This window comes from Nelumbo nucifera, chromosome 1, assembly GCF_055504915.1.
Source record: "Nelumbo nucifera cultivar China Antique chromosome 1, China Antique-T2T, whole genome shotgun sequence".
In the NCBI taxonomy this organism is placed as follows: domain Eukaryota; kingdom Viridiplantae; phylum Streptophyta; class Magnoliopsida; order Proteales; family Nelumbonaceae; genus Nelumbo; species Nelumbo nucifera.
Window position 1 is genome coordinate 187,433,475 of NC_142649.1, and position 12,818 is coordinate 187,446,292.

The following is a 12,818-nucleotide window of genomic DNA, read 5'->3' on the forward strand; positions in this document are numbered from 1 at the left end:
TGTAGATTCTGATGTTGGTTGTTTTAACTACTATACAAATATAAAGCTAGAAGAAGATTTGAAATGACAAATCCACATAAAAATAAGGAATGAAAAGCAAATGCATCATTAAAAAAAATAGATTTAATGATTCAAAGGTTTCGGTCCTATATGAGCTAGAATGCTTAAAGAGCAGTCACACTGATGTATGAAAAATGGAACTGTTTATGCAGAGAGACTTTGTGACTTATTCCTCTAACTGAACCATAAAATACCATGAATATGACATTTAAATGAATTTACATACGTCATTTCATTGATGAGGATATGTTTAAGTTTAATGAATCAATTTACAAGACATCTTTAAGGTTGTGTTTGTATCATTGTCACTTCTACTTTTTTTCTACCACAAATTCTTTTAATTATAAATACAACAATTAGTACCATTTTTGAAACATCAAATGTGACAAAACCATCCCTCAAAAATTTATATTGATTAAGCTAATTTATATTGACAATACCCAAATATGTGACGGGAGCGGGGGACTGTTAGCTTACTGACACGTTATCACTTATCCCATTTAAGCCTTTGTTTGTGTTTTCGCTTAATTTAGGATGCTGGTTGCAATTTGCAAAGATGGAAAATGGAAGCGGAATTTCAGATACAGGTACAGCGTACTCCAGCCGGAGGGACAAGGGTAACTGAGTAACTCTCTCTCTCTCTTTTACAAATCGATAAAGCGATGAAAAGGAAGAGGTAGTCGATTCAATTTATCTCAAGCCTTCACGGGATGCCGGAAGAGAAACAACCACTCTCCCTTTCCCCTCCCTCGAGTCTCGAACACCACCGCCAAGGAGGAGAAGGGCAAGAAGGAGACATTTCTTTGTCGTCGTCGATTGACGCGGTGTTAAGATTCTTCAAGAATGTGGGAATCTCCGAGGACGTTCCAGAAGGTGCTCAAATCAATGATTATTTATCTCATCTCATCCGCAGCTTTCTTAAGGTCGATCGCATCGAACGCGGCCGGATTACTTGCATTCTCACTCCCAGTCCTCCTCTACTCAACTATTATGGTTCGTTGCACGGAGGTGTAGTTGCGTGTGTTGCGGAGTTGATAGCGATCGCTTGTGCTCGAACCGTCTCTGCACCCGAGAATAAGGAATTGTTTCTTGGGGAATTGGCAACGTCCTATCTCTCAACTGCTGGGAGGAATGTGAGCCCTTCCCTACCTAATCTTGGTTCTTTTTATTTCTGACCCTTTTCTTAAAGAATTATATTTATTTACTTTGTCATCTTAGGGTGTTTGTTTGCTTTGCTGATGAAGTTGAGATTTTAAGTCTGAGTCTTCATGGCTTTGGGTATTCCCAAGCTTTTAATATATCTTCCGGTGTCAGCAGGAAGGTGAGTTTGGGGACTAAAATTGGGGCGAAGGGCGATCAAAATTCAACAGATGGATTGGAATTCAAGAACATGTTTGTACTAGGAATTAATTTTGTTAGCCCTAAGCATATCAATACTGTATTTGCGAGTTCTGCCTTATCCTGGTTTGGGCATTCTTTTAGGGTCCGTTTGGTTGGCGGGGAGTAGGGGGTCTGGAATTGGTGCATACCATTCCAGATGATTCCGATTATCCAATCCCGCTTCTGATTCCAGATTCCGACCCCAAACCAAACAGACCCTTAGAATTTGGTTCTTAACGCTGTTTGCTGGTGGAAAGTGTTGGTCACTTGGTTGTGACAAGCCAGTTTTGGGGAAGTCTAGAAAATCTTGGAGTGGAGACTTAATATGCGAGAACTTAGTTTGGACATAAGCTAAACTCCAGTTTGGTGGTGAAGATGGGCATTGTATTTAGTGGAAAAGATGGGAAGTGTTGGAAATGCCATCGAAGTAGACTATCTGTGGTTTGATTTCTGGGAATATTTAACCTAGATTGTATACTGTGCAAGTGTGTCTATATTGTAATAAAATTGGGGGAGGGTTTGAAATCTATTTAAGTTTAGTAGTTGAAGGATCCTTTCCCACTATTTTAATCATCTTTGGAAGTTGGCGTAGCAGTTCGTTTTGGGGCCATAGGCAACAAATCCAGAGCAGAAGCTTTAATATGAACTTCTTTTATGAATTTTGACAGAAGTACAATAAGAGGGATGAGAGCATCCATATTAAGGAATACCATTTGCTGAAATTTTGGATTGATTGAAGACATTTTATACTAGTTTCAGGCAGAGCATTAGCATACATGCACTTTCATTTCTTTGTATTTGAATTGTGAAAGTCTGGCCTCAGTTTCTCTGCTACTCTAGTTTCTTCATGAGAGTCTAGCATCCCAAGGCTAGTTATGGCCTTTTTAATTGAACCAAAAAAAGAAAGGAAGAAAGCAAAAAAGATCGAAGAGAAAAGAAGCTCCTAATAGTGTTCTTATATAATTTGATCATAGCGAATACCTTTAAACTGTAAAACATACAATTTTCCAGTAAGGAGGACTGGAGGGTATACTCTAGATTCATCTGCGATGAGTAATTGTCTCTTCATGATGTTCTTATCCATGTCAAGCTCTGGTATAGAGAGGTTCAGTCTCTTTCATAGTGGACCTTTTTGGTCTTAGATTCCAAATGTCTATAGCAACATTACCTTTCTATAATAAGTTGGTTATGAGCGTAGGTAATGAAGGTAGACTTTGGTTAAACAAGGTATCCAATTCAGATTTCTAACTTGAACTTTTCTAATGGCATTTTGAAGCTGCAACTATACAGCCATATTTTGAAGTTTAGTCAAGAAACTGATCTCGTGTACAAATAAAGATAGTCTTGGAATTCATATTTTTCTTATTTACAGCTTAAGAGAGTTTTTAATTACCTTGCTACTCACTAAAAGTTTTCTGATTGATTATTTGTTGCTTATGTTATGGACATTATTGTTAAATTCTGCTGCTGAATAACAGTGGTTTCTTACGCAGGTTGAAGTGGAGGTTGTTGGATCCGTAGTCAGGCGTGGAAGGAATGTGATAGTAGTTTCAGTTGAATTCAGGATAAAGGAAACTGGAAAATTGGTGTACACTGGTCGAGCCACCTTCTACAACATGCCCGTTTCAAATTTGTGAATTTCCCACTGTTTAATTAATCAAAAAATTAGCAAATGAACTGTCTATTTGTATAGCGATATTATAAAATAAACTGTGTATCTTGTTGCAGTGTAGTAACAGGTTATACGGTGAAAGGAAAGGAACAGCAAACGCTATTACATGTTATATTGTCCAAAGTGTGGTAACAATAAAATTTGTCACTACAAAATACAAATTCATCTAGGCATGTGCCAATGAAATGCCCCCTAATAAGCACCCCAAAGGCCAAAATGATATGGAACTAAGGTTAACTTTATTGAAATGACAAGACTCTGGCTTCCTTTCCAAAGATAATTTTCCACTGATTCACTCCTGGAACGGAACTTAGGTGAACTTCCAAAATCTAGCATTCTGTAGTCTAGTTGTGGGAATTGGGATTGTGGGGAAAGAACTTGACACCGAAACGATGAAGGCCATCGGTAGTGCAGAATGATTTTCTTGGGGCGATTCTCTTGTGACTCGATTAAGCGGGTGCCTCCCAACCCCAAACGCTTTCCCCATTCTTTGTGCAAGTTCCAACGAGGGCAATGCTTCTGTGTTCTGTCATCATTCATCAACAAGCATTTTGTACTCGGAAGAGAAGCCGATTCTTCCCTGCTGTTCTGGTACAAATATACTCTCTTTAGTACAATAAAGTTTTCCATCTGTTATTAGCCTTTAAGGTCATTTTGATGGAAGCTGAAGTAAAAAATTCCATGTGCTGTCAAACATGCACTGCTTAGCAGAGCCAACGAGTCTTGTATTAATTCAATCAAATTACTTTATTTCTTTCTTAAACTGCAAAATTTCATCAAGTTGCACCGTGGAAACATCAAATGAGACCCTGACTTAAAAAGTAAAATCATGCTTTAATCGAATGTGGCATTAAATAGCCACTTGTTGAAAGATGTTTGTATTCTGACATATATGGCATGAATTTGTTACACCAATCCTTTTGTCATCTCTTTGCAATTATATCCATTTGATTCACTAATTAGAAGCAGCAGACCAATCTTGCTTATAAGAACTTTTTGAGGCTTTAATCAACCAATCCTAAATAGAAACAGGCCCAGTCACACCTGCACGAACTCTTAACATTTCTGTTCTCTTACTTCTCTCCATAACTTCCACTAGCCAGTCTACGCCTTCCTGAATCCCTGTCCTGCAATGGAGATCACAATCCTTTCATTTCTAAGCAAATGCCAACACGTTTTTGTTACAGGGATAAGATAAGCCCAGTTTAAGAAATTCTTTCAGAACCCATCATAATTACCTAGAATTAGAAAGGTTACTTTCAAAACGAAAATAGCATCTTGAGGTTCTTTTTAGGGCTGTGGTCTCTGGCCTCTGGGGTAAGCTAGTGGTATTTTATAATCTCTTTACTCACCCATCATATGCAGAAACTGCTTCAAACATGTAAGGCCTTTCATCCAACTCCTTTAGATCCAAATACCTTTTAAGTTCTTCTGCTGACACAGCATTGGCAATATCCTGCCATCAAATGATAACTTTTCTAGATAAGTAACGTGTGAATTATATTAATAAGAAGGAAAACCAAAATAAACAGCGACTCTGCAATGGATGCAACTGTCTCCCTAAAACAAAAACATAACAAGGAACCCACAAAAATTTAGCTCAACCCACACTCCTTAGAATTAAAAAAGTTAAAAAGGTAGTTCTTAAATAACTTGGACGAAGACAGTGATTCGAACAGAAGGCCAGCTGCCTTCCTTGCTACTTCATCCAAACTTGAGTGTATAGTCAAACACTCTGTTTCTCTCCTAATTAATGCCCAGAGAATTCCGGCAGGTTTCAACACTCATCCCGAAAGAAACAAGGAATTTCTTGGAAAAATAAGTAATTTGATGTGCCAACAACAACAACAAGATGGGAAGTTATCATTTTCCAGGCAAGTCATCTTCTAAAGCAATCAAAGGTGAGATACAGACATGGAACTCCATATATTAATTCTATGATGTGTGTAGAAATATGATACTCCACAGGGATATACTACTAGGAAATAGTCGTAGTAACCAGAAAAACAAATGTACAAGATGAACAATCCAAATTAAGCAATCAGAAAACAAAAACTGGAATGATTTCTTACTCGGTACACGACATGCCTTATAATAAATGCCCTGAATATTTACAATGCTATTCTACTTACTGGTGAACAATGAACATGTATAGTAGCATTCAGCTTGCAAGTCAATTGAAAGTTGACTTGTATTTTTTGGTAGGCCTGAAAGAGAAAATGGACCATCTCACCTGCTTGTTTGCTAGTATCAAAATTGGGGCCCCTTGTAGATCTCTATGCCGTAGTACTTTTTCTGGTAATAAATTAGAGGTATTAGGCTAAAACAATTTCTTCAAGAATGTTTTGATACTTAAGAAATGTTCCATAAAATTAGGTAAACAAAAGTCACTAACCCAATGTGGATTTTGAATCTTCAAAACGTGAAGGGCAAGCAGCATCAATGACATAAATTATAGCATGCGCCTCTTCATAATATTTCTCCCAAATTGTTCGTAGACCACTCTGCAAATGCATATTCATGTATGACAGAACAAAGTTAAACACTCCCACATAGCAAGAAACAAGTTGCATGTGTTCTCAACCATCTTTGGGAAATATTCGAAAACTCTCAGATGCTTATTGCAACCAGATTAAATCTTGTTGAAAACCAATTACCTAACTGAACAATTGTACTAATGTTATGCTGATGTTCAGAACTAAAATTTATAAGTTCCTTACCATCTGCGAAAGATCAAATATCATGCAAGAAAAGTATGAAATTTGGATGCTTGTATACATTATTCATCTTTTTAATGTTGCCAACCCCATAGTTGGATAAGGGCTTGGATGATAATGGTGATGATTTTGTACAGTCTTGCACTGTATTTTGATGTGACTTGAAAAAAGAGGAATACTTCACACATGAGAAGACCGACTAGCTTACCATCTTATTATTAATTAAGGTTGATATATTACTTTTCTAGAACAGATTGGCAGAACAGGACTCATGTAGGCAACCCCATATAGTTGGGATAAGGCTTGGATGATGATGATGATGATGAAATATTACTTTTCCCTCGTTCGTCTTTCAAAGAATCATGGTGAAGAAACATTGAAGATTAAATGATACAAATGCTAATAACCAAAAATAGGAAACACCTGGATTTTTATTTGTTTATTTATTATTTATTTTTTATTAGTAAACATTTCCTGAATGTTGGAAGTAGTGTGTTGAATATTGGAAGAATCAAGGAAATGATAACATTACATGGTACTGGAAATTCATTGACATCATGCAAAATGGCTAAAAAAATATATGCATGTTTCAAATGACCATGTTGCCATAAACAAGTGGAAACTAAGGCTGACAAACAAATGATAGCAATATGACTTTTGAGTGTAACATGACAAACAATCTAAGGTTTTGGGTTGCAGATAGCAAAGGCCAGTTCTCGGTGAAATCTTTCTATGGTAAACTGGTCCAAGAGGAAGATCTGGAATTTCCTGTGCATGTAATTTGGTGCAGATACATTCCATCGAAGGTGTCTTTCTTTATTTGGGCTGCTTACCTGAATAAGATTCCTACAAGAGACAACTTGGTTAGGAGGGATGTGGCGATTGACTCTAAAAGATGTGTCTTGTGCAACAGTGATGATGAGATTGTTGACCACCTATTACTGCATCGTAGCTTCACTCAAAATATGGGTAAGGATTCTCAGAATTTTCGCAATCAGAAGTTGCTGCCCAGAATCAATGGCTGCTTTCATCAACAACTGGAGGGTACAAGGCCTAAGCAAGAAAGGGAAAGTTCTATGGTATCTGATTCCAGGTGCTGTGTTATGGTTGATATGGCAAGAAAGAAACTCAAGGATATTTCAAAACAAAAGCTGTCAAGAAGAGGAAGTGTGACAGAAGATTGTGGGGAAGCTGTTCTCCTGGTCTTCGACTCAGTTTAAAGTTGACAGTTCTTTTTACAGTTCTCTTTTTGACTTTGAAAGTCTGTTTGTATCTCCCATTGGGTTTGTAGTTTGAGTGTCGTTTTTGTACCTCCATTGTATAGCCTCTGGTTGTACTTTTCCTTTTTAATGAATTGATATGTTACTTCTCAAAAAAAAAAAGAAAAATTCTATGTTGTCTAAATCTTTTTTTCTTCTATGAATACATAGAGTGTGATATGGAGCCACAATTAATTCATTAGCTTAAATTTAAAAAATAGTCATCGCAAAGAAGTCATCCTTAAGCAACAACTGTGAGCCTCAAAGGGAAATGGACCCAAAAATTTGCAAAGAGAGAAAATTACATGCTTCAAGTATTGGAATGCTATATTTGGTTGATATTCTGTACACAATGGCAGTAACATTGTATATATCTATCTCAAAAAATAATAGTTCAGTTGATTTTTTTTCTTGCAAAAAAAGTTGAATTTTTTTTAACTGAAAGATAACTAATATTCAAAAAAAGGGGAGAGGGATATACAATTAGGCCAGAAAAAAAAAAGCAAAAAGAAGGGCCTGGATCAACATGGTAAAGAACTAGCACTATATAAAAAATCCCTTCCCAAGCCTTGCTTTTCTGAAACATTTTCTGTTCTATTGATCTCCCGAGGAATCCATCTAAAGGTGCAGTTCAGCAGAGAAAACAGCTCATAGATTTCAGCAAGGAGGTGAGCTAACCTCCATGATTCCTCATCTGATTCTTTTGCCCACTTAATGGCAATCCTTGAATCTCCTACTGCTAAGGGACCGAAAAGGAGCCTCTTAGCAACCCTTAAGCCTTCTAGAAAGGAATGGACTTCTGCTTCAGATGGCATCTGCAGCTTGAACTGGGCCACTAAAGGCCCACAAGATGTCTCCACTAGAGTTTCTAACAATGCCCCCTATTGCTGCTGAGGGAGGAAGCAGTGACCTTCTAAAACTGCCATCAAACTGCAACAGGTACTCACACTCTCTACTTGGGGGAGGAAGAGCTGTTGAAGTTGGAGAGGATGGGGAAGTGTACACAATCTGCAGCCAGTTTCTTTGTAACTCCTCTCTGCTCACCCCATCAAAAAGTTGAAGTTTTTTGAAGTGCTTGGTAAAGGCAGGAACATTACATGTGATGTTTGATTTTGCAACACAAAAAAAAGGAAATATTTTAATGCTTAAAACCATAAGAAAAACCATATTCCATTTGGCCAGTTTGAAGTCAGTAGTGACCAACCTGTTCTTTACCACTACATTTATTTTTTCATCAGTAGTGGTTAAAATCTCTTTCCTTATTACTTCTTCACAATGTTTACATGCATATATGAGCCAATGCATGCTTACAGAGAAATAAATACAGAAATGAAAAAAAAATCAGAATTAAAAAATAAAATAGAGCAAAAAGGAAATAATTGTTCAGCATGTCTTATGATCACAGTGATCCAACAGAATCACTTAATAATGTCAGATATGAAATATTAGATAATATGAGCTCAATATCAACTATTAGGCATCAAAATCTCATACAGAGTTCTGCAGGAACAGCAAAGGAAAATCTCATTATGCATGCAATACAACCTAGTGAAATGGTTTGGCTAAGAAAGAACATGACGTACTTGACCTCCCAGGTCCCAGAAGACAAGTTTTGTATTTGATGCTTCAATACGGCCTATATTGAGGCCAACAGTTGGAACTATACGATCAGGAGGAAGTCCTTCCAAGTTTGAATACAATGTCTTTAACTTCTCTAGCAAAGTCTGCAAATCCATAAACAACAAGCCAAGTTCATGTGGAGTTTGGGGCAATGTAATTGAGAAAACAACTACAAATACAAAAAAATCATATGTTGTGTATTTAAAAAGGCTTAAAGTGATAGAAGCCAGCCTATCCAGCAGGCCCGAACCCAGGACTCTCAGGCTCTCAGCCTGTTCATAGTTTTCATATTGAGATCTGCATAGTTTGGATTCTCCTGGCCTCCGAAGGGTTCCTTCGAAGAAACCTCTGAGGCGAGTAGATCTCACCACAAAGTTTGAATTTTTAGAATTTGAAGATAATTCAAATTCAAGCAATTTTGAAATATTCAGCATTTCAAAATTTCAACCAAGACCTATTCAAATTTTCTAGTATTTTGAATAACTTGTTTTTTCATTTCAATTTTGAATAAGATCCAAATTGATGTCAAAATCAAAATCTTTTTACCCTTAATAAAGAGAGGATAATCTTGTAGATTGAATTTTCATTAACCTAAGACTGTGTGAACTTTATGATGTCATGATTGGTGCATTTCTAAGTGCAATAAATGCAGATTTAAGACATTAAAACTTCAAATAATGAGCCTCAGCAGACATTATGATGTGTGAACTTTATATATATATAAGACTTGATAAAGTACAAACAGAGCTGGGATATTTTACCCAGAAACCCTATTTACAATTACAATTCAGCCCAAAACAGTTGTTCTCTGTGAACCTTTTGCTTGGCCAAAGAATCTTACATTACATTTGCTGTCCTCCTAATCCATATAAATGTAGTTCCTATAAGGAACCATCTATTTGAAAAAGTAGATCAAAATTCACCTAACAGCTGTCACAACAGAAATTTAAGTAGATGGGGGCTGCAACTTGGTGATAAACTGGTTGAAATTTGGGAAAGAAGTAGCTTGGACCTTGCAGTTTTTGGCAAGACATACATGAGCATGGAATTTCAATCCAAATTTCTCATTCAGGTGGATGTCGAGATTAGCAAATAGCACGATTGATTCATTAGCATGGTCAGATATGTAAAGAGAAAGTTTATGTTGGGGTAAACCAGGGCCTGGTGGAACATTGCAAAACTTTAAAACTATAATGTAGATTGAGGCCCCATTTGGAGGGCATCATCAACTCAACTCAAGAGAGCCTTATCCCAGCTAGTTGGTCAATTAAGGACCATAGCCTTCATTAGTTTTTTTTTTTTCTTTTTTGAAAAAAAAGTAAGATAAGTTTTATTCAAATACTGAAAAGGTCATAATATAACATGGACTCAAGGTCCGCCCCACGGATAAGGTTATCAGTCTTTAGGCCATTTCTTATTACTTTCTCTTTTAGCTTCCTTCCTACCTCTTTCCAAACCTTTAACTGCAACCAAGTGTTTTTTTTCCACATTGATGCAGTAGGTAATTTTCCATGTACATGACCAACATCTTAATCCAATTTCCTTACTTTTGTCACCTCTTGAGACTACCCTAGGTTCTCAAGAATGTACATCAGTGCATGTTTCTAATTTCATCCCTTGTTACCTTTTCCTCGTTTCAGTGAATATGGCAGAAAAATATCACTTTAAGAACTCAAATGAACAATGTGCTCTATTTACCACCCTGGAATTAAGCTACTTGAGGTCACTATTTTGATCATTTGTGCCTTAAAGAAAGCTATAGAGTGTCAACAACTGAACCATATGTGCCACCTAGGTAGACCAAGAATTCTAACATGTCATAACATGATTGCTAAGTTGGATCTTCAAAATTTTCAAACAAAATGATAGATAAGCCAGATAAAATGTGAGACAAAGATATATAATTGCAATTAGAAGAGCTTACTTTGACCATTTAAATGACAACAGCTAAGGCATATAAACCAACAAGTAAGAACAGATACATTAAGCCCTGCCTGTGCTACTAAGGCTGGGTAGGTTGTTACTTGTTTGGGTAACACTACATCCTAAATGCCATAATGACATACAAAAGAGAATTGCATTTAAAGAAGAACAATTATGGGTGCTCATAAAAAACTGAAAAACCAAGCTGAACCAAGAAAACCAAACTGAAAAATGCGGTTAACCAAACTGACCGGTATATATATATATATTATATAAATATTATAAATACTATTTTATAATATAACATACATATTTATAATATATCATATATATTTATTCATAATATATGTTATCAATATAAAAAAACCAGAAAACTGAACCGGTCAACTGGTTAACTGGTAGGACCAGTTCAGTTTAAAAAAATAGCCCAACCGAACCTGAGTACACCTAAGAACAATATTACTTTTTATTTTCCAGGATCTCAGACTGGCAGAAAAATAATGAATTGGGTACTTACTATATACCAAAAAAGGAACAGATAATGAACTCCATATATTATTACATGGAGGTTAGAAATAATAAAAGAATACAGAGTTTGTAAAGAAAATAGAGAAATATATTACAGTTTTTCCAGTCTTGTCGATCCCAAGAATAAGAACATGAAACTCTGTCTTGCTAAAGATATAATTCCAGAGTCCATAGAATAATGAAAACATGTCTTTCCCGTCCTTGTTTTTCTCTTTATTATCTGTTCCACTGAGATCTTCGAGGTTAACATACAAGGACTTCACAATGACAAATTCTGCTAGTGCTCATCAGTTGGAAATCCTGGAAAGAAAGAGAATGCTCATGTTAAGAAGCAGAAAAAGACAAAAGAAGCTACTTCTAAATGCAAGTATAAAGGCAAATGACTACTATCTACTTCACCACTCTTGTTTTTACCTGTATCCAAATGGGTAAATTTTATTAAGATCGATAAGAACTTTTGCATCCTCAAAGGAGTTACTAGAACTTAGTTTTCTAAAACACCCTTTTTTTTTGCTTTTTTTCTGTTTCGCCTAATAGTTTTACAACACTCAGTTCGTGGTTACTTCCTCTTGGAGAGCTTATTTATTCGGGATGTTGCAAATTATGTGAATAGCTTATTTAAATCATCAATTATACTACTTGTAACTCAAATTCAACAACCTGAACCTGAATCTTAAAACAAGAAATATCATGCAACTACAATCCACTCTCTCCATCAAGAAAGTGAAGATTGATATAATGATGTAATGAAAACAAAAACCATTGATATTCGCATAGACAAAACTAAACAAGCAAGTAAGAAATACGGTGAAACCTCTTAAATCTTAAGAAATTGAACCTAGAAAATGAGGTCTAAATTCCAAATCGCTAAAAGAATCTACCCACCATCCAAGGACAAGGAAAAAGAGGAAAGCACTAATGAAAGTAGAGCAGGCAAATTGGCAGAAGCCTATCGATTTAAGCATCGGAAGTAACCATGATTAAACCCCAGATCAAAGAAAAATACAAAGAAATAAAGAATTACAAACAAGTAGTACAGACTACGGATAAAAGATGGATCGTGAATCAAAACTCGAGATATTAAACGAGACCTAAATCCGTACCTCAAAAAGAACAATGGGTTGAAGAAAACTTGGCAGGATTTTAGGGATCTCATGCTTGTTTCTGGACTGCAAAATTTTCAAATATAAGAAGCCGATGAAAATAAAAAATGAAAAATGAAAAAAAAAAACACTTTGCCCCTGTTTCTCTTTCCGCACTCCACGACTCCACCCTGGCTCCTTCTTCACTTTCAACGTTTTCATCGCTGAGAAATTTGTTTATACCCAAAGGACCCTTGTTCCTATTTCAATTTTACAATTTCTATCCAAGAATTTTTACGATGGTCTTGAGAGATCTTATGGGGAAGACTAGGGCCCTTTTTCTATACACGTGGCAGGCATCGTGGGCTCCACAATCTCTGCGGCATTAGAAAGGAGGAAGATTTCTTCCATGTGTGTTTCTGTGGTCTCTTGAAATAGTAATGGAACGGATTCGCCGACAGTTACAGCGGTTGGTTGGATGTCCTCAGTTCTATGTGGACGCATGGCTTCAAGTGGGGTCATTAGGGTCAAAACGACGCTTTCCCTGGGGCAGAGCTGACATTTTCTAGCTATCAAA

General features: G+C 36.4%; 2 protein-coding genes across 2 annotated transcripts; one reads left to right on the top strand and one right to left on the bottom strand.

The window, feature by feature from the left end:
* Positions 1 to 635: 635 nt before the first annotated feature.
* Positions 636 to 3,224, top strand: LOC104596140 (Thioesterase superfamily protein). Its single transcript, XM_010257175.3, has 2 exons — positions 636 to 1,193; positions 2,934 to 3,224. The coding sequence occupies exons 1-2, from the start codon at positions 771 to 773 to the stop codon at positions 3,075 to 3,077; spliced, it is 567 nt and encodes a 188-aa protein (XP_010255477.1). The 5' UTR covers positions 636 to 770; the 3' UTR covers positions 3,078 to 3,224.
* Positions 3,225 to 3,926: 702 nt separating this feature from the next.
* Positions 3,927 to 12,704, bottom strand: LOC104596141 (uncharacterized). The gene is made up of 7 exons (XM_010257176.3): positions 12,263 to 12,704; positions 11,255 to 11,459; positions 8,672 to 8,812; positions 5,508 to 5,616; positions 5,346 to 5,407; positions 4,465 to 4,568; positions 3,927 to 4,239 (listed from the first exon to the last, which is right to left on the bottom strand). Exons 2-7 carry the CDS (start codon positions 11,345 to 11,347, stop codon positions 4,131 to 4,133), a joined length of 618 nt encoding a protein of 205 aa, XP_010255478.1. The 5' UTR covers positions 11,348 to 11,459; positions 12,263 to 12,704; the 3' UTR covers positions 3,927 to 4,130.
* Between the last annotated feature and the right edge of the window lie 114 nt (positions 12,705 to 12,818).